Below are 22,748 nucleotides of genomic sequence, written 5' to 3'. Positions count from 1 at the left end.
AACACTAGCTATCTTGATGCACACTGCTCTTTCATCTGCCACAAGCAGCTCTGGACAAAGCGGAGAGCGAAAGTGAAAACTACCGCAGCGGCAATGGTGGTCGGAGGCCACATCCAAAATTTCTCAATGAGGGAGAAGTTTTTTCTAACTATTATGTGGGAAAACCATGTTAAACAAGATATTTATGTTTTCTTTCTATTATTTGGAGGAGTTCTTATCTGCAACAGATTCAGCTTTTTGACATTTTCTCTCAGATTTTCACTTTCACTTTAGTTAAATCACATCCTAAAGCTGACCTCAGCAAACACAAAACTACTGTCTTTTTCTATATCTTTTACAGAAGACAGACTGAAGACTCATTAAACTTTCAGCCTTAGCTATACTGTTATCTTTTCATACTTTCATGCCAAAGAGAACATTAAGTTGGACTAGTTTCTGGCAGTTACTCACTGTGGTCCTTCCCCTGGCCGGGCCCGGTGCCGACGCTGGCCTTGGGTGTGACAGGCATCATCGCCTGTCGGATGGCCTTCTCCCAGCTCTGGCCTACATCTCGCCCCACGCCGGATGCAGCCAGGATCGGATTGTGGTGCAGGCCGCCGTTGTCCTCCCCGACGTAGTACACCATGCTAGCCGTGATCACCTCGAAGCAGTGAGGGTTGCTGCCTGGGGGCAGGCTGCCGAAGTCCTGCGCCAGCTCGACCTGAAGGATCTCGGACAGCGGGATCTCCTGTAGTTTGTTAGAATAGATAGAGGTAGAACATTTTGATTCTTGTCCTTGACATAGGTTACATACAAGTCCCATCAAAGACCAAAGTAATCAGTTGTTGGACGTACCTCCACTTTGAACTCAGAAACTCAAACCTCTGCACTTGCAAAACATCTCCACCCTTCACATTCTGCTAAATTGTACTTGCTATATCCATCTTAAAGGTCATTTCAGCCAATAAGAAGCATCCACAAGGTCTTGAAATAGTCCAAAGGACACTGTCTCAGCTGGTTGTTCCCTCCATCCTAACACCTCTCCTCTCTATGCTGAACTGTGAGACCCTCTTTGAATTTCAGTGTTTGAAACTTCCCTTCCTTCCTTTTCAGGCAGAGTGCAGAAAAAAGGACCCTCCACCCCTCCAAAAAGCCTAAACCCTGCCAGATCAAACATATAAAGGAGAGCGATCGGCCCAGTGGTGTCTTCATGCCCCTCAGTGTCATCTGAACGTTTCGTGTTTTGCCAAGTTCATCTCCCCCTCCTCCTCACTCCAAACCACAAACTCAGATCAGCATCCATTCATCCTGCTGCGCTGATTAAAAGGCAGGACATGCCTCAGCCGCTCTGGGCACGAGACAGCGTGGCGAGCAGCCAGAGAGACGGCAGGGAAGCAACCAGAGGTCCCAAAAACCACCATAAGTCCCCCGCCCTTCTGCCGTGCCCCCCCTCTCCCTCACCACGCTTTTGCTCTCTCTTCAAAGGGAGGTTGCTGCAGCGCTTTGTGGTGAAGGTCAACAGGTCACTGGCAGACATGAGATAAAAGGAGGTGGAGCAGGAGAGAGGGATGTGATAGAGAGTGGAAAGAGGCGCAGCTGAACTGAACTGAAATCACTTGTGATCATTTCATATTTCAAGATAACAAAATTCATTTTTTGGAAAGTTGGACAGTCAGAGAAAATTGTGCCACATGAGTTTTTGGGGTTCAACTTTTTACCTCATGTTTAACTCCTGTTCTCAAATCACACCATGGCTGTGGAAAATCAGGGTTTCTAATGGGTTGACAGGTGTCCATTAAAACTGTAGAGCAGGACTCCTCAAATGCACAAGTCATCAAAAACCAATCCAAATTAGCATTTAAAGTGAAGAAACAGTTGATTAATATATTAGCTGATAGAAAGAAAATAGTTTCAGTCATTCTCTAGTGCCAGCTTCTCAAATGTTTGCTGCTTTTCTCTATGTTATACGCAGCCACAAAAGAACTACTTTTGTGTTTCCTTGCAATATACTTTTGCATTCCCCCTGCTCCATAGGAAGACTTAGTGTGTTGGTCCAGTCCACTTATAGTACACTTCCAGTTTAGGAAAATATTCTTCAGATACTATGATGTGCCACTTTATACACCACCTTTATTGCTCATTAAAGGTCCAGACAGTACGAATCTTGGGGGATATATATTGGTAAAAATGGAACATAATATAACTAGAAAAGCACTCGGAGAGCGCAGGTCTCCGCCAAGCAGCTCGGATTTCCCGCCATTTTATTATTTTATACATTTCGCTTCAACCGATCACCACCAAAATTTTATCATCTATTCCTTGTTATCATCCTTTCCTGAAAATGTCATCAAAATCCGTTCAGAACTTTTTGAGTTATTTTGCAGACAAACAAACAAACAAACAGACAAACGCCAGTGAAAACAAGGTAATAACTATGTTTTCTTTAGTGTATAATCGTGCCCACGGAGATTGCTATGTTGCGCTGCCATGTTTCTACAGTAGCTCAGAATGGACAAACCAAACACTGGCCATGCATGTTTTCACATCAGCCACCATAGCTAGCAGTGGCTCAGCAGCGAGCAGCAACGGAAAAAACATTTATTTGTAACATGAACTGCTTTATTCTGTGTTTTTACCGGTTTAAATCACCAGGTTCATTTGTTTCGGAGAGGACGGGACCACTGCAGATAATTCTGCTCCTGGTCATAACCTCCTGAAGGAATTCTAACTAGGAGAAGTTTCAGCTGGTTGCAATCTGTAATCCTCACCACTGGACGCCATGAAATCCTGGACATTTAATTGCAGAGGGCCGAGCTCCAACATTACACAGCCACTGGCTATAAGCGCAACCACTTTGGCTGGCTGTGCTGCTTGAAGCTGTGGCTATGTATATGATTAATGATTCAGCTGTGGCTACGCTTGCAGTTTAATGTATGATGCTGTAGATATGGCTATAAATAATCTAAAACTTAGGCTTCAAAGTTCATGCTTGACCATGGAAACAGTAGCTGACAAAACAATCCCACCACAGGGCCATTTTAAGAGCTTGAGACACTCAGAAAAATGGAGACTTAAACATCTACAATTCCATGTCAACTGTGGAGGAAGTGAAAAAAGCTCCAGAACAGCTCCTAAATGAATCCAATGATGATAAACGGAATAAAAATTACATTCCTTTTTCAGTGCTGCAGACACAATCTTATAAGTATGTATTAAACAAAAAAAAAAACTGAGGCAGGTTTAAAATATTTCTCTTCAATTAACATTACTGTGCTCAGTTCTTTAAAATAGGTTGAGTTGGAGATGTATAACAAAATGTTTACCAGTCACCAGTCATCACCACTGACATATGTGATTGAAGTGATCATTTAACTATGAAATTTAAAGTGTCTCATGTTCTTCTTTTCTAAAATTTCCTTAGTGGAAGGTTACAAGCTGCCCTGATGAGAATAATTACAGTGAATTTTCTTGTCATCATTAGACAGCGATGTGTGTTAATGTCTTATGAATGTTACTGTATGAACCCGACTCCCTCCACTCTCCTCTACACGTTGCTGCTTTGTTTGGCTGGGCGGCTGAAACCAGATCTGAGCTGAGTGGGTCTCCTACCTTGTAAAACTTGGCTCCACTTTCATTCTGAAACAGAGTCAGAGTCTTGCTGTCCAGCCTCCAGTAATGCCTCTTCCTCTGAAAGTCAAGAAAGAGCACATCAGGATAAAAACTTTATAGATTTTGACTTAACAACATTTATTCAACAGATAAAGCCACTAATTAAGATTTTATATTTAAAAAAAATGAAAACGTACATATTTAAAACAAGATGCACAATTTCAGATCAAAATACATGAGAAAGTATTTACACCTACTGCAACATTACAATCCCAATATTAATGCATCAATAAAAATGATTTACTAATATAACCAATATATAATGAGTAGTTTTACTTTTGAAATGTTAAACTTATAATTTTTAAGAATTTCATGAAATCATACCCAATAGTTGATATTATGTATGGTTTATTTATGTTTTTTCTGCAATTTAATGTATTTACATTAACTGAATGGCTCTGTATAATAGTTTTGATTGCTAGTGGCTGGGTCCGCCATTCCCGCCCTGTTTTGTGTCTCCTCTCACCAGGTTGTCGTAGCTGGTATAATGGACCATCCATCCCTCTTTAACCACTGTTGAGCTTTTCCTCTTGGTGTGCTTGATGGACTGAACCACTCTCATCAGAGGGATGTTACTGCTGGTGCACGGGCTGCATATAAAACAAATAAACACAGAAACACAAACACAAACATTTCTGGACATGCAACAACCAGAATGATTAAGAATATCTGTATATTTTTTGAATTAAATGGACAATTAGTAAGATGGGGAAAAAAAAACAAAACAAAACTGTAAAAATACAGTAAAAGTGTGTTTTATTTAATTCAACTTTTTTATTTCTAGTAGAAAGAAGTGTCATTTGTTATGTTAAAAGGTAAATAGCAATACTGGGCTCTATAAATAAAACTGAATTATTATTAAATTATTGTCACTTTAATTTAAAGCTTTATTGAAGCCTTAAAAAGATATTTCTTCTACTTGGTTGGAAAAAAATCTGTGTTTTGATTCTTCCAAAAACTGGAGTAAGAGTGTGAAGGAGTTTATTTGATAAATACATGTATATAAGATATACGAGCGTCAGGTTAAAGGACTGAAGCTGACATGCAAAAGTTTAAATTTTTCCAATTTCAGCCAGTAATCATCATCGTAACATAGAACTGACAAGCAGATGATGTGCACACAAGTCTGGCCAGGCGGCCTGCGGATTATGGGAAATCCAAAGGTTCAGTTCTGCACCAGTGTCACCTTATGGCTCTGAGCGTCTCGTCATCCTTCTCGCTGTCTGTGCAGGGACCCTCGATAAAGAAGAGCTTGTCGTCCTGCTCGTCCATGCTCTGACCGCCGTCACTGTTGGTGTCACAGTTGTCCACCTCCATCGTCGCCTCAGAGTCCAGGCTGGGACTGGCTGGTTCTGCAGGAACACATAGTCAAGTGTGTGAGTACAAGAGGCACTTGGTATTCACTATAAAACAAAATGAAAATTGCATAGATATACTACATACTCACCTCCATTGAAGTCGACCTCACCGAGGCAGTCTCGAGGTACTTTGGCCGCACATCTCTTATGGCAGTTAAATTTACAATCTAAAAATGGAAGAGGAGCAGGTTAGTAGAATTACAAAAAAATAATCAAACATGCATCTGTTTTAGAAAATGACACAGGCAACTTATTTTGTCAGTCTTCATCATTTGGTGACAACTGTGTCAAACCAAAAGATGCAAAAAAACTTACTAAAATAATAGTTTAGATTAAATAATTTAGAAAACAAATGATTAACTTTGGATTATATTTCTTTGTGTCGTCACCTTTGCACTGCATGCCCTGGCGGAAGAGGCCCTTCAGCAGACGTTTGCAGAACTGGCAGATGGTGGGACGGGTGTAGGTGTGGACGGAGAAGGTGTGAGGGACTTTGACCCGACCCAGGACCATCTTCTCCATCCAGATGGGACGGCCGCTCAGCAGGGAATTGCGTTTCCCGGCGCCCAGGAGGGGGCGCTGCTCCAACATGGACCACGGGGAGGAAAAACAAGGAGGGTAAGTTTGTTTGATTTGTGTTCAAATGGTTAAATAGAAAAAAATCTCATTTTAAATAAGATACTGTGTATTTGAAGACAATACCTATATCGATATTTCAGAGTGTAAAAAAATCACATGACACTGAGCAGGTCATTCTGTAGTAGAAAAATAAATGTGTCAGTGCTCTCTGGTCAACAAAATATCTCATGGAGACACTGTTTCAATATTACCTCAATGTTTAAAAGGCAGTGTGATCACATTCCAACATGATAAGAAGTACGTGAGCAAAAAGGCAAACAATCTCAAAAGAAAAGAGAGGGTCCAAATACTGCTTTACCTTATTCAACCCAGGTGTGAATCCCAGTTTGATCCCAACAATTATATCAATATATACACATAAAAAAATCTATAAGATGAGACTCTGAGATGTGTCAGATGTGTGACTCTGTGAAAGGCAGATCATCTGCATATAGTGACATAGCTAGAAAATATAATGATCATAAGTAGGCTACAAATTATTACGACAATTGGCATTGATCTATTTTCTCTGTGTAAACAAAGTTTTCATGTTGTAAATAATTTGATGAATACATTAATCGATTGGCTCAACGTAGGATCCACACCTGGCTGAATCAGGTGAAGTCTATAAATGGACCTTCTTGGTCACATGTTGAATACTACCTGGTTAAGATGTAACGTCGAAACATGGTAAGTGTACTTAACAAATTGTCCTGTTGGGAGAATCTATTCAGTGTGCTGGTGCCCATTTCTTTAAAGTACCTCAAATAAATTTGTCATTTCTCTACTGCAACATAATAAATAATATTGGCCGACATACATCTGCTAATACTGACAGGAAAGCAATAACGCAGTATTGGCTCCAATTACATTACATTTATTAGTTTTGTCAGGATTTCATCGTAAATCCAAAGTTAAATTAAAAATAATGAAAAAAAACCAACACTAATAAAACCAACCAATAAATATTTTTGATCTATTATCCAAAACTTTAAATAAAGACATTTTTGAGTTAACTTTGGTCCACTAGCATGTGATATAAAATTGGGGAGAAATTTACAACATCAGCAACCAAGATTAGATGTTGATGTTAGCATTTAGCTACATGTAATAATGTGGGCTATGTAATGAAAACAATCACAGGTGGCGAATAACCATGTAAAAAAAATCCATCACAAACTGACGTCAGCCTGTGGCCAAAGAAGAAAAAACAAACATTTTAAATTTATATACATGACAGAAAATAAGAAAAGCATATTAGGGTCCCTAAGACAACTTTAATATCAATTAGAATCAATTTTAATTCCTGTTTTCATGATCATACCTAATCCTGACAAAGGCTGATGGAAAACCAGTAGGGACAATAACGTCTAAAATAATTTATTACTTTATTGAAATTTAGATCATTTTTTTTAATACCTCCCAGCTAAATATAAAAGTAGTACCCAGTTATACAATAAATTTTTCTTTCTACCTTTTCTGTAGAAAATTCAATGCTTTTTAAGGCTTTTCAAGATCTGTAGATTCCAAAATATGTTTGGGTTTTTTTTTTTTTCCCAGCAAAAAAAGACATGTAATTTCTCTTCCCCCCCATGACTCTAAACCTAGTGAGGGGAAATGAAGGGAACAATCAGGGTTCAGGAGGTTCAGCCGAGACATCACATTTGGAGAATTGTTCCCTCGTCGTGAAAAGTAGAGCACAGATGAAATCTTTTCTATCCACTGGAACAATGGCCGTCCTTGTGCGACGTGCAGCTTATAGACCTGCAGTCCTGGTATGAGCAGGAAGCACGTCATACAATGGGCCTGAATTAGTACAGAACAGTTAATCCACCTTCTGATATATCACGTTCATACAACATTTATGACGTCTGATTTAAGTCTGAATTATGTGTCAAGTTTTTAACATGAGAGGTATAATGCTAGGTTTTAATACAGGGCAGAAATATGTAACACAGTAATAAACCTGACAGGACCTCCCAGAGCACACATGTTGTTTGTATTTACATACTTGAAATGCCGGAGGGGGCAATAAAATTACTTTGACCTTATTAACTGCTGCCTGAACACGTCAACATGCTGATTTTAAAACAAACTTATGCTTGTCTTCTGCCAGTGTTTATTTAAATTCAGAACCAGGCATGTGCTCTTTGAATTGACAAGGACATCATCATTACTATTATTACTATTATTATTATTATTATTATTATTATCATCTAGCTCCTTTTCATCATTTGCACCATACATTCTTTACAATCACGTGTAGGTACAGACCTGCTGGTATAACAAGCACTTTTTTTTATTTAAGGCAGTGTTGTGTTTGGAAAGCTATTCAAATCTATTTTTTAATAAACCGAACACATTTCATGTCAAAATGTCGGTGAAATCTTAGTTTTTTTTCCTTCTGCGAAAAAGACAAGCTACATGCTAGTTCTTCAAATGCAAACTTTTGATGTTTCGTTCAGCAGAAAAATGACTGGCAAAGACCTTAAAGGAGCTGGACATCACTGTATGCTGGAGGTTGAACACTATGCTTCCATGACTGGTAAGTGTTATCAGCGGTTACAACTGTGTAAGTGCATTGCAGAGTGGCAGTGATTTGCTAGCCAGTGGGACGGACACACACACACACACACACACACACACTTGGACTTACATGCAGTAATATGCACATGTGGCTGACACCATTACTCCACTATTTTTATAAAGCAAATAGTGGTTTGCTCTTATGTTAAAGCTCTGAATGTTACACAGCTCCTTTAAAATTATGATGCCTAAAACAAAAACTATGAGTAGGCTAATATGTACTTAAGTTACTGGGTTACATTTGGTTTTCTTCTGATTTTTAAAATGTCATCTAAACAACGTGGTTGCCCATAATCTGGGTATTAGATCAGAATAAGAATTATTGCCTGACAGTTTTATGCCTCTGCGTACCAGACAGGTTACAGTTACAGTTTACATCAATATCTAGAGTAGCTCAGCCCGTGAAGACTTGTCTTGGGAACTGGAGGGTTGCCAGATCAAGTCCCTGTATCAGCTAAGTATGGAGTGTGGACAGTTAGCTGGAGAGGTGCTAGTTCACCTTCTAGGTACTGTCAATGTGCCCTTTAGGAAGGCACCGAACCCTCAACTGCTCAGGGTGCCTGTCCATGGCAGCCACCTCACAGGCTTAAAGTTAAGCATATTTAAGTGCAGGGTCACTTTGAGTGACAGCACGTCTGCGAATCGTGTCCTTGGCTTCTTAGTTAAATCACCCCTCGCTCCTCAACAGCACCAGTTTCTCATACAAATATGATCACTTCTGGCTGCAAAAAAGGTGGCGACTGCCAAAATGCTTCACTAGAGGCTTCAAAACAGGAGTCCACAAACCAATTTGTAACATCGCTGTAGCTATGTCCATTATTTTACATATTCTATGGTCATGTTTGTGCATGTGTTTGTATTTTGGGCCTCTGTGTGTGTGTAAGGTGTAAAACAATGACTACAGAGTGAAAATGTTTAATTCTCCCTTGAGGATCAGCAGGGCTGAAAATTAACACTTGCCAAGTGCCAAATGCGGGTAGATTTTCCATTTGGCGGCTAAATCTCGGAAGGTTATCCACCACATTGGCGGGTAAATGTTTGTACCAAAATAGTCATGTAATAAATTATATATATAATAGCTATTTGACGGTGGCTAATAGCAGACTGGCGCTCTGTTTGTTGTGTGTCGCACTTAAATTGCTCCCCGCTGCATCAAGGAACCTGTAGGCCTACTCGAAGGACGCGTGCATACGCAGGCATATCGCACGCCTAGATCCATGATCTGCTGTAGTAAGCAAGCTATCACCACGGGCATCATGTAGCGACATTTACCAGGTGTAAGTAAACCACAGACAAAACAAAAAAACAGCGACAAGGACGAAGCTGTAGCTATAACATTACAGGAAAAAAGAAAGTTTTGTGAGAAATGGAGGTTCGACGATAACGACGTTTCAAGAGGCTGCACTACGATGCTGAGGGTGCAGTAATGAGCAGTAATGTATGTCGGCAATATGCTAAAGAAAAAACAACGTAATGTAACGTTTGTCATCGGTAACAAAACGATGAAGCTGGTGGACATCCGTGACCATGAACGCAGCAAGTGTCACATAGCCTGCTATGTTACTGTAAATTACTGTTATGTTTGAAGTACAAATGTTTGTATAAAGTGCAAATGGAATTTTGAGCTCAAAACTTGTTAATTAAACTAATTTTACTTCAAATTTCACTCTAGCCTCTCCTTTAAGCTTGTATTCAACATAATACTGTATTACCTCAATGATAAGTACTGAAACAAATGTATATGTGACAGAAAAAGGCAATTCATTATTTTGGCTGGTAAAAAATATGCTTGGCCAGTGGATTTTTTTCATCTACCAGTCCCCTTGGCCGGTGAGCCAAAAAGTTAATTTTCAGCCCTGAGGATCAGTAGTGTATGTCTTCTTCTGATCTGCTTTTTTGTTTTGCTTTGTTTTTTTGTTTTTTTTCAAATCTGCATGTGCACGACAAAAGACTGCAGACAGGAAACAAAGGGAGGGCTGGATGAAAGGACAGATAATTACACGGAGCAATGTGCCCTAGTTTTTAAAACAATTCATCCAAAATGCAACCAAGACTAACACAAACTAACAAAACTGACTGTATTCATGTGATATGACTGAACTAACCCTTTATAAGATTTAAAGATTATTTAACTGTGATACTTTGTGCACGGTGACTGTCAGTTTTCAAGTTTAACAACAGCTAAGAGCAAATGTTCCACAAAAAAAACACATTGAGATGTAAGTCTTTTCTCTTTGTGCTCTGATGGTTCAAATGGTGGAGTGTTTGCATGTGTTTGAATGCTTGTGCGTAGATAACTGTGTGATGGAGCTCATAAAAGTTTTTTTGTTCCAGTTAGTGTGAAGCTCTGACTGTGATTCACTTTGTTCACTGGTTTGAACCAGATGGAAAATCCAGTGGTTTGCCTCCAGCCATCAGAGAGAGAGAGAGACTGTGTGTGTGTGTGTGTGTGTGTGTGTGTGTGTGTGTGTGTGTGTGTGAGACAGAGGTAACTACTGGAAATGGCTCATTGGTTGCACAACGTAGATCTGCTGGCATGGAAAGTGTGTGTGTGTGTGTGTGTGTGTGTGTGTGTGTGTGTGTGTGTGTGTTTTTTCATTCACGTCATTCATTATTTGCCAATCTCTAAACTGACCTCCACTTTACTACCACCTCATCCACATGTACCTGTTTTTGTATAAACCTGTTTAGGGTTGCCTATTCAGCCTATCCCAGCTTGCAGCTGGGCGTCAGGCAGGCAGGGTACATTCTGACACACATATAAACAAGACAACCATTCACATTCACACAATCACACCTACGGGCAAATTTAGAGTTTCCAGTTCACCCGACCTGCACATGTTTGGACTGTGGGAGGAAACTGGAGCACCCAGAGGAAACCCAGACAACGGGAAAACATGCAGACTGCATACAGAAAGGCAGCAGTGTGAATTCACTAAGTACATTTACTCAAATACTCTACTTAAGGACAGTGCTAAGGCACTTGTACTTTACTTAGTTTCTGCTACTTTATACTTGTACTCTACAACATTTCAGAGGGAAACCTTTTACTCGACTACATTTATTTGTCACTTAGTTACTTTCATATTGCATATTGAAGCCGCATGTAGCCAGTGGATGGTGCGAATTTTGTATCACACAGACAAATAAAGAAAGAAGTTTGGCTTGAATTGTTAAATCTAAAAAAAACTTTACCGTAAATTACTCAGAGTAAGATACTGAAAATAGTTGGCAAAATGTAAAACAAGTGCCACAATAAAAGCTCTTTTAAATTTTACATTTTAAAATATGACGTAAAACAGTGGAGCTCAAAGTGACTGTGTAAAACTAATAAGATGTATTAAACAAAAATAAAATGCTGTATTATAAATATAAATTTATCTGTTATGTATTTTTGATGTTTACCCTAGTTTTAATAATCACATAATAACGCATTTACTGCTCTGAATGAGGGATTATACACTCCTCTGTAGTTCCAGAATATTCCTCTAACTCTCTAGCTAACCAAACACACTCTGGCTAAACTGTAAAACTGACTGAACCTTAAAAAACATATGTGGTGTCTTCATCGGACCAACAGATGTGAAAGACTGAAGGTACTAAGAGGTAGCAAACCCACCTCCTCCTGTGGTGTCGGGGTGAACTCAGTGGACGGTGGACGAACAATGGACATTGCGGAGCCTGGCAGCGAGACGTTGGACAGCCGTCTCTTCTTGACCCCGCTACAGTTGTTGGGGATCTTGAACGCACACCGTTTGTGGTAGTTCAGTCCACATCCTGTAGAGGAGAAAATCATTTTTATGTTTACGGTATTTAATTTTATCCTCCTGTTGTTAGCATTCTAGTTTGTGTTGATGTCTTTCGATATTACTGATCAGTCCCACGGTGAGTCGGTCAGTGCAAACTCATGCAGGGCAGCTGACCTTTAACTTTAACTAGTGCAGAACTCGAAGTTAACACAAGTTCCAAACATTCAAGGCTAAATTTTGGGTAAATTCTAGCAGCTCTGCAAGGCTGTACTGTCTGAGAGTTCCATTATGGAACAGTTCATCCTGAAATACCTGTGGTGCGAATTATCAATCTAGATTATTTTGGTTTTGCAGAGTGTGGGAGCTATCGGCTGTAGAGATGTCTACCTTCTCTCATATATAATGGACCTAGATGGCACTCAGCTTGTGGTGCTCAAAGCGCCAAAAACATCTGAAAAACTCAAAAGCAATGTCTCTTTCCAGAAATCATGACCCGGTTACTCAAGATAATCCACAGACCTTGTTGTGAGCAGTTTCATGTAGGAACTCTTTTCTTTCTACCAAACTACACCATCTAACTGCATCACTGCGCAAAAGGAAACACACATCTAAAAGCCGGGATCTTTTATATGGGATTTTATATGAGATCTTTTCATAGGATTTTGGAGAACTGCAGAAATAACCTTTGTGGCAAACAAAACTGTGATACTTACACCTGTTATTCAGCAAGAAAAAATCTTCAGAAATGGACACTACTTTTATGATTTTTAAAGCCTAAATGCAGTCACCAGAGGTAAAACGCTAACGTTAGGCTATAAATGAACTACACAATGGTCAAACCCGTTGATTGCTAGACGAGGGAACCTGGAGTGCCAAAATGCCAATTCATTTCAGGGTTTTAGGATTCCACCTATAACATCTTTCCCAATTAATTGTAAATGGAGCAGCTCCAGACTTTATACAACATCACATCACAAATTTCAGTTTTAGCTCCCTAGCTTTTGGATTTGGGAGAGTTGTTTATGTTGAATAATATTTTTGGACTGTCTTAGACCACAGAAATGACACATATTAATTTTGAAAATGATAAAAATATCTGAACAGCTTTATTAAGGGATGTGCAAGACAGGTTGTGAAAATAAAATTCATGCAGCAGACTTCACCCAGAAAGAACAAGACCAATGTCTGAACTAGGGTTGGAATGCTATGAGTTTCACAGTATGATAACAATCTCAGAAAATATCGTGGTTTCACGGTATTACAGCATTATTATCAGTCAGAATGACCCTTAAAGGAATTAAAATGGAAGGGTTATTGTTGGGTGAACAATCATTTTATTACTATAATTTAAACTTAAAACCATTCTCTTAATTTAAGTATGTGTAAAAAGTCTCCCCTTAGAAAATAACTAAAATAAAGGGCAGATTCAAAGTCCAGTTGCATTTTTTTTTTCAATACGTAGATAAGCAAATGTCCATGGTATGATAACCGTCAACTTTTCTATCACAGTATACCTTGAAACCAGCAATTGCTGCAACCCTAATCTGAACCAAGAAGGTCCTATTTTTGGGACATAAGTGAAAACTCAAGTCAAACTGTCTTTTTCAAAATGCAGGTACAAGAATTTAAAGAGTTTAGGGTGTGGTCAGTGAAGTTGTTTACCAAATGCTTTAAATTTGTGATTTACACCAGTAACAAAGGCCTCTTTTTTCCATCAAGGATTTCTCGTCCTTCACTCCCATCAGTCGAGTGAGTGGGCTGATTCTTCTGTTAGTTTGAAGCTTTTTAACACTTTCAACCTTCAAAGGTTATATAAGCGGAAGCTGTATTTTCTGTGCTGGCATCAACATCAAGCGTCTCTTTTCTCTGCTTGGCATCACTACAGTTAAGGTTTGCTCAGAGGATTCTGATTCCGAGCGCTGAGATCAGGACATGAAAGTTGTGAAAAATAGTCGCAGGAAGTTACCAAGTCATTGAAGACATCCTGCTTTACAGTTGCTGCAGCTTTCAGGCTTGAAAACCAGTGAAAATGTGTGTGTGTGTGTGTGTGTGTGTGTGTGTGTGTGTGTGTGTGTGTGTGTTAGACGAGTGCCTGGGCCTTGATTCGCAGGTGATGACTCGGTCAATTTGGACATGGCAGGAGTCAGACCCTGAGAAGAGGCTGCCCACAGTCTCAGTGACATTAAAGCTTGATTAAATGTAATAAAACAAATATGACATCATGTTGAATTAGTCCAGGAAGCTGAACTCTCCAATTCTCAAGGGGGACGGAGATCAGAACAGTCAAGTTCCACATGTCCAAAGATCATTTTTCAGCTCATCCATCATAACACATTTCACCCAGCTGAGACAGTCACTCAGACGGGAAGACGTGCAGTTTATTCGTCTCTGTTATACTCATTAAAAATCCAATTTCTATTACATCACAGCTACAGTAACACCAGCAGAACAAAACTTCCTCTCGTAAAGTTTAATGGGCAGGAAGGTTGTCTGAACTGTTTTAAATACCCAGATATCCTGACAATCCATTTCTGATTGGCCTGACACAATGGTTTAACTTGTTTTATACTTAAGTATATTCATGTTTCTGTATTTCTGTAGTTGCCACAGAGCTAACACATGATTGCGCCATATCTAAGTTAATCAGCTCAGTTTCTCTAGGTCCATTTTTTCTGTTTACATTATGACAGCTTGTTAACTAGCTAATCATAGAATCATGACCACTGTTGTTGTTGTTAATACAATTGATTTACACACAGGTGAAAGACCAGAGTGTTCCCATGTTAATATTAGTCTCTCCCAAGTGGTGGGATATAATGAGCTTTGTCCAGGGCGTACTTCCCTCAAGTTTCATCAACAGAACATAATGAGGACAAACATGGTTATTACCTCACCTTACCATAAGGGTTCATTCATGCTCAACGATAGACAAGCATCGGACACAGATGGCGCCTTCTACTCTGTGTTCATTTCATCCATATTTGTGTACGCTTTCTGAAAGCTTACTGATACAGATGAAAAGGAGCAATACCACTGAAAATTGTGGGGGTGTGTAGCGTAGTTCAAGCAAGACACAAGAAACACATTTTAAAAATGGCTGACCAAAATTAATGGGTAATATGGTGAAAATAATTCTCCACCCACGTCATGATGTTTTTAATAGCCTCAAAGACTACTACCCTCTACAATGCTGCCTCCATTTAAAAGAACATGCTCCCCTGTAGCCTCGTTTGTTGTTGTCAGAAACTTTTGATTCTGTCTTCTAGTGCCATTTAGTGGATGTATCTATGTCAACATAAAGGACACATGGAAGTATGTGGGCAGTGACGTTTAAAATGTTTAAAATGAATAGATCCATTCTCATAAGTAAAAGAAAATATAGATGAGCTTTAAGTACCAAACCTTCCCCTACTAAGCGGCATGGCTCAACAGAGGAGGTGAGAGCATTTACAAGTTGCTGGGTCGCAGTTAATTCACACATATCTGATTGTTGGTGGGTCTTGTGGATATGGAAGAAACCAAGTTGCGCTGATGCAAGTACCCACGCTGCTGCAGTTTTTCTGTGCTCACCAAGTAATCATGGTTTCGATTATTGGAAGCAGCAGACCGACAATAGTAGAAATGAAGAGCAGAAGTTTCTGCAAGTCACATCCCTACTGGTGGAAATGAAACCTTTCTTGTGCAGCAGAAAACAGCATGAAGAACTTTAAAATCAACAGTGAGTGCATACAATCATGGTCAACCACCACGACCTGATTTAAGGCTTGATAAAACCATAAAACCTCTATATGCTGAAAGACTGTGATTACACTCCACTCATATCAACCAGATATATTTTAAAAAGGCTCCATATCTCTGATTTCATCTGAGATGCCTCTGACAGTTCAGTTAAATGTGCCTCTCTTCAGTCAGTTCATTCAGGATGCATGTGAGTGCAGGTGTCAACCACAGCAGCACAGAGTCATCGTAACATGATGTGACCTCAAACAACCTAGTAGCAATAAAACCCCAGCACCGTGAGGCACATTGGCACCACGTTCTTACCTTCACACTTGAGGCCCTGTCTGACGAGCCCCCATAGCATCTCCCCACAGTCATCGCAGAAGGCTGGCGCCTTGTAGGAGTGAACGTACAGCGTGTGAGGTCGGATCTGGAAGTCCTCGGCTGTAGCCAGAGCTGAAATGAACAAATACAGAGCAGTCAAACAATAAGCGACGCATGGGACATTTCTCACCCTGCACCTGGTTTGGGTCTTCTGTCTGTAGCCTCAATTACGCATCAGTAAAACTGCTGTTCTCATGAAATAATTTCAGCTTTGGTTGAATAAACCATTCAACCATTGGGGACGTTCGTTACTGAGAACATCAGGGATATCCTAATCAAGTTGTGTTGCAGCTAAACCATTTAAATGACTTGATCAGCTTAGGATGTGATTCAAATCCTGTAAACTGGCTAAAGCTCAATTTGGGTTCCTTAATATTGACAGACACTTAGTCTTAAGAGGGCTAGTATTAAATTTAGGCCTGAAAGACAGCTTTCCTTTCACTCTAGAAATATTTTGTGTTTATGTTTGCTTTGTTTTGTTTTATTGTGCAATATCCAAGAAATATTTTGTGTCAGTGTGGATCAAAATCTCTGAGGAATGTTTCCAGCACCTTGTTGAATCTATGCCATACAGAATTAAAGCAGTTCTGAAGGCAAAAGGGGTCCCACCTGGTACTGGCATGGTGTCCCTGATAAGGTGTCAGGTGAGTGTATATTGTCATAAACTTTACTATATTATACCTTTCCTGTGTATGGGATAACATATAGCAAACAAAGCATATCACCCTGTCGGGGTTCATTTCACAATAATGAACTGCTGGCTGTACATTATCCCACTTATTACACAGCTACTTACTAAACAAATCAATAATTTGACTCAAAATATTGATTTAAAAAGGATCTTATTGTTCAAATCATTTTGTTAGTCCCACTAAGTGTCTAAGATCAGAACTATGCCAACAGCAATGGTATGTTACATATGGCAACACTCTGATTGGTCAACTATGGCATTATATGGTCTGTTATTCAGAAATAACAGACCATATAATGCCATAGTTGACCAATCAGATCCAACATTTTTTGCATTATTAACCACACCACTATTGCTTTACCTTGTATTTTCTCTCTCCCAATGCTCTTGTATATTTTTCATTTGTATTATAGTCTTCTTTATTTTTATATAACTTTTATTATTATTTATTTTTTCTTTTATTTTCTCAATTAATCTGTGTTTCTGTCCTTGTGCTGCTGCAATAACCAAATATCCCTGCTGGGGATCAATAAAGATTTATGTTACCTTGAAAAGTGTTGTAAAACTGCCATTTTAATTTTCATTACAATATTTGTATTTGCAACATATAAGAGGTTGTGATTAAAGGTTTAGGGAGTTGTTGTTGTTGAGGCCTGAGGAAAAACATGTGGCTCAATGACAAAAGACCTTATCTTAACTTGTTTTTGTTTTGTTTTGCAAGATGCCTCCACTGCTCTAAAAGCAGAGGCAGGTATACTAATAGAGAAATGAACTGGCTGAGCTCTGCAGGGTTTTGCAGCAGCAGCAGCAGGAGGAGGAGGATGAGGAGGAGGAAGTGGTTGCGGGGTTGAACCTGGTGCGGTTCAGGCTCCGACTTCTGTCTTCTTCCTCCCGTGTAATTTAAACCTGCCGCTGCTCTACGCCTGGGTGTTCAGCTGTGAAGGTGTCAGTTTTAGTTTTTACAACCCAACCTGTCAACACGACTCAGGAAATGACAATCCTATACACAATATTATGGTTAGAGCGTGCAGGGAGACCCGGGGCAACGCCACAGTGGAGGAAACAAGATCTGAGGCGACTTCATGCTCGCACTCACAGGAGGAGTAACAAAAGAGCTGTAAGAGGAGAGGAAGCCAAGACAAAACACACAATAAAATATAAATATATGAGGTGCTTTAATTTGTTACTGCCCGGAGAGACTCACAGCTGCAAGTGCCAACATGTACAAGTAAATGCTAATAACAATATTACTAATAACAGTGATATTAAAATGAAATTTGTGTCGTGAATTGTAATTCTAAATCTTTACATTTTAAATGAAACCAAATAAAAATTATGTATACATTGGTTTATTTATGTATTCATTTGTATAGATGCTTGCTACAAAGCACTGGGGATGCCAAAAGGTCAGTCTACCACTTTGGTTCAGACTAAAATATCTGTTCAATGGATTCCTATGAAATTTTTTACAGATGTTCATGTTCCCCAGATGATGAATCCTACAGACTTTGGTGATCCTTTTGACTCTTAGGTTGCCATTTCATTTCAATTTTATACAACTTTATAATCTATGAAGGCAATTTGGTTTTTTGCAAGTAAAAAAAGGCAGGAAACAGACACATCCACAGACAGACATTTACAAGCAACAGGGCTCTTTAAAACTCTACTGGGCTGATGGTGCAATTGCTTTTTTTAAATAATAAAAAGGTAGAAAAAGCTTTGTGTAATTTGTGGCTTTGGGTGAAATATCTCAACAACTTTTGAGTTGATTGCACCCTGCAGAGCTTACTAGGTTCAGATATGCATGGCCCCCTCAGGATGAACTATAATCACGTCGGTAAACCCTTATCTTTTTCATCTAGTGTCATCATCAGCCATCTGGCTAAATATTTTCTCTGTCCAGTGCTTAAATTTATGACCAAATACCTAAATATCTATGACGTTTCCATCAGCCTCAGCTGTACTTTGTGTTTAGTGCTAATTAGCACATGTTTGCATACTAACAGGCTAAACTAAGATTATGAACATGGTAAACATTATACCCGCTAAATTTTAATAAATGTATATTATACCATGCTAACATTAGCATTTAGCATGTAGTACTAGCTTTACTGTCTTACAGAGCCACTAGGTGTCGACTCTTGTCGGCTCAATACCAATACAACCCTTGCCCCCGCCATTTAGCCCTAACTTAGATCCAGGTCCCTCACTACTCTTGTTTTGTGTGTTCACATCTATGGGTAGGGTGTCCTGATTCTTTTTGAGCTAGAGGGGTAGGGCGACATGACCCTCCAAATTGAGGTTTTTCAGCAAGATGACAAAAAAAAAAAAAAAAAAGACACCATTATGTCAGCTCCCCAGTTTCAAAGCTGAGAGACATTCACTCGAGCTGTCTCCCCAAACGGGCCTCTAACATCAAGAGAGACCCCTCACATCCTGGACACCCTCCCCTCAGGCACAATCACACACACACAAACCAACCAACTGAAAAACTTTGCTGAACCCATAACTGACATTGTTACTTTTGTGCCCTACAACAGTCTGAATCCCAAAAATCTGGAGGGCAAATTCAAAGTCTCAGCCACTACCAGGCCACATGAAATTTTAAAGAGAGGGTGACCAAATCCAGAGACAAGTATTGCTGATCAAAATGTAGATTTGATTTTGGGGTTTAGACACTCCAGCAACATAACCCCCCTGATCTCTATCTAGATGAGGTTCAGATGCTGTTAGTGGGTGTTTTCCTGATGACAGCATTAATTAATATATAGTAAAAATAAGAGTTACATTCTTACCAGAGAGCACCACCTCCACCAGATCCCCTTCATGAATCTCCTCTGCTGAGGCTAGACGCTGCAGAATGTTGTCTGAACTCAGGTCGTGGCGAAAGAGCAGGATCTTGTCGTACATCCCGAAAAATCCACATTCAGGGAACTGAGTAAGAGAAGAAGAGGAGATCAGGGATTCATGTTGACTCAGGCTAAAGTGCTACTGCTGAGTGAACTTAAACACTAACTTTGCAGCTACCAACAAGATGTGTGTTTCAGACAACATACAGAGAAAGAAGAGGAAAATGATAATGTACGTGTCATGTTTATATTGCAAGGTATTTATCCGATTTATATTATTTTTAAGTTTTTTTTTGTTTAATCAACTGACAAAAAACAAAACAAAACAAAAAAACAGATGTGAAGGTTTGTTTTTGGTTGTGCACCATATTATACACTAGGCAAATCAAAATAATTTAATGCATAATTATCTAAAAATCCAATAACACCATAAAACACTCCTGATCATTGATTTGCAGCATTGCCAATAACAGTCTTTTACCCATACATATTAAAAGCGGGTGATAATCTGGTAGAAATGGAACTCTTTGTCTATTTGTGACTATTAAACACTGCAAAAACACTCCAGTCTACTGTGAATAGTGAAATGTTCAATCTGTCAGCACTTTAAGAGACATTGTATAAATTCTCCATGCTGTCCAGTATTATAAAAGAATACTGTGGCAGCAGTGGAAAGGCCATAAGATCAAAACAATCAAAAGCATTCATCCTCTGGGAAATGAGTGATCATTATTAATCAATTATGATAAATTCATCATGCCACTTTGGCTATATCTCCCTTATAAAATATATAATCAATATCAAAAGATCTCTGTGTTGAATTACGTGGTCAAATAAAGTCAATTTTACCATCATAATCATAACTTATTATAAAGTCGCCTTAAAGGAGCAGTGCAGAGGATTTAGTGGCACATAGCGGTGAGGATAGCCGATTGCAACCAGCTGAAACTTCTCGCACATGCAAAGCTTAAACTCCTGGCTTGAGTTCCTTTAATGTTCATTGTTCAGAGGGTTTTTGAAGGGGCCAATCATTCGCTGATGTCTCATCCTCTTTCAAATAAGCGGACCAGGTGATTTAAACTGGTATAAACACTGAATAAAGCAGTTTCACGTAGCAAATCAGTGTTTCTCCTTCGTTGTTTGGCTTGTCACAGACATGCAGGTAGCCTAGCACCTGCTAATGTTCGCTCACCTTTTCTCTCTGATAACTTAAAATCTAGATATTTAGGTTTTTTTGCTGGGAGCCCAATTATCCGCAGAAGTCTCCTCTTCTCCAAAACAAACGGACCAGGTGATTAAAAACAGTAAAAACACTGACTAAAGCAGTTTGGTGTAAAAAATGAGTGTTTTTCCAATGCTGTTTGGCTGGTCATGGAGGGGCTGCGAACTACTGTAGCCGACGCTAAGATACGGATGGCCTATAGTTTGTCCATTGATAGAAACATGGCGATGCAACATGATTGACCCTACAGATGAGGATCTGCTCCCTACATAAGACAATTCATTCTCAGATAACAAAACATGGTGGTTCTAATTTGCAGGTGATTATACACTAAGGAAAATATACTCCTTACATGATATTTTAATTCTGCCAATATATCCTCCTAAATCCTAACCTGGAAATCCAGGATTCTCGCGAGAGCACAATTTGAATTTGCTCAGTGAGTCACTCTGGCAATCAGTAATGATGCTCATTGTCCATGCCCTTGTAGCCGAGCTGCACCAATCACATCGGTGTATCTAATATAGGTGGGCCAGAGGCGAGCTAAACAGATGACGACAGCGTTGCAACAATGAAGTCTGGAATCAGTCAGTAAACATTGCAAGATGGCTACGGATGACCACCAGTTGTTTGAAACAGCTTTGGCCGCTACAATGAACGAGTTAGACTTGGCTTTTTCTCTATAAGAGGAACAGAAGACGGCGCTTGAGTCTTTCCTTTGCAAGAAGGACGTTTTTACTGTTTTGCCGACCGGATACAGCAAGAGTCGAATCTACCAGTTAGCTCCGCTGGTAGCGCACTGGATACGTCACCCCGTGTATTGTTCTGATTGGTCGTAATGTTATCCAATTGCGTACAGTGATATTTTCAAATGCATGCTTGGTGCTGCCCCTCAAGTTGGACCATTTGCATTACTCATAGCCAGACCCTAAATCTTTCTAGATTTGGGTCTGGATCTCCAGACTACCTAAATCCTACACACTGGACCTAAAAAAAAGAACAGTTTATTTGATTTTATGTCCTTAGTTAAAAAAAGAAAGGCAGAGAGAAGTTAACCCATTTGTGCCCAAATTTTTCTCAATGTTTTTATGTATATAATCATGTTAACTGAGTCCCATATGAACATGTTCTAAAGTTATTTTCTCCATTTTGTGCTCTCTGTTCTAGAAAATCTCATTTGAATGTTCGGCAACTATAGTTGCCTTTGGGCACATACCTTGTATCTACCCCTTTAATGGTGAAAAGTGAATTAGAGCACAAAAAACAACATGTAATTCAGCTGTCTTTATTGAGAAAGACTTTTATTATTTAAAACAAATGTGAGAACAATTTAATTCATAAATTTTGTCATCAAAAAACTTGGAAACACCAAAATTCGAATTAAAATCCCCTGATTTGCACAAACTAAAATACACTCGCTATAGTCGGGTTTTGGTTGGTAAGAAAAAAATGTTGATTCGCAAAATGGGGGATGGAAACAGTTATGTTCGAATTAAGTCTGACATAGCACACTTTCACCCCAACTGCTTCCGGTGTTTCCGGTTCACTCACAAGGCAAAAACATTGCGGGAAACAACAACACAAGACTTGTGTGGACGGAGGACAAAATAAGAACATTTCTAGCCTTAATAAGGCAGTAATGCATTTACATGCTGGTTGCCAACCGCCAGAAAACATAGAAGAAGAATGCGAGACCTGTTTTGTTTTTGGTTCTGCGGAAAACTTGTGCAAGTTCGTAGTTTTTACCAAAGTCCGTACATTTAATGGAAACACACAGGATTCGTATTTCTTTTAATGCGCCCAATGATTCGAATCACTTTTGGATGGAAACATAGCTACTCAGGTTCTTGTCCATCATCAGTGATGGGTAGTTGCATGTCACCATCAGACACAAAGCAGTCTCCTTTGAGCAGCCTCGATGGT

General features: G+C 39.4%; 1 protein-coding gene across 1 annotated transcript in view; it reads right to left on the bottom strand.

Annotated features, from left to right (window-relative positions):
* The window catches only part of LOC125896928 (serine/threonine-protein kinase D3-like), a 61,237-nt gene that overhangs the window by 11,259 nt on the left and 27,230 nt on the right, over nt 1-22,748 (bottom strand). The window contains exons 4-12 of the mRNA XM_049589910.1: nt 19,550-19,688; nt 16,004-16,135; nt 11,830-11,987; nt 5,396-5,585; nt 5,096-5,173; nt 4,835-5,000; nt 4,115-4,238; nt 3,589-3,666; nt 451-727 (exon numbers count right to left, since the gene is read on the bottom strand). Coding sequence (XP_049445867.1) covers nt 451-727; nt 3,589-3,666; nt 4,115-4,238; nt 4,835-5,000; nt 5,096-5,173; nt 5,396-5,585; nt 11,830-11,987; nt 16,004-16,135; nt 19,550-19,688 — 1,342 coding nt within the window. The remainder of the gene's footprint in view (nt 1-450; nt 728-3,588; nt 3,667-4,114; nt 4,239-4,834; nt 5,001-5,095; nt 5,174-5,395; nt 5,586-11,829; nt 11,988-16,003; nt 16,136-19,549; nt 19,689-22,748) is intronic.

This window comes from Epinephelus fuscoguttatus, linkage group LG11 (genome assembly GCF_011397635.1).
Source record: "Epinephelus fuscoguttatus linkage group LG11, E.fuscoguttatus.final_Chr_v1".
NCBI classification, from domain to species: Eukaryota; Metazoa; Chordata; class Actinopteri; order Perciformes; family Serranidae; genus Epinephelus; species Epinephelus fuscoguttatus.
Note: the sequence above shows the minus strand (reverse complement) of the source record. Positions and strands in the feature narration are given on the sequence as shown.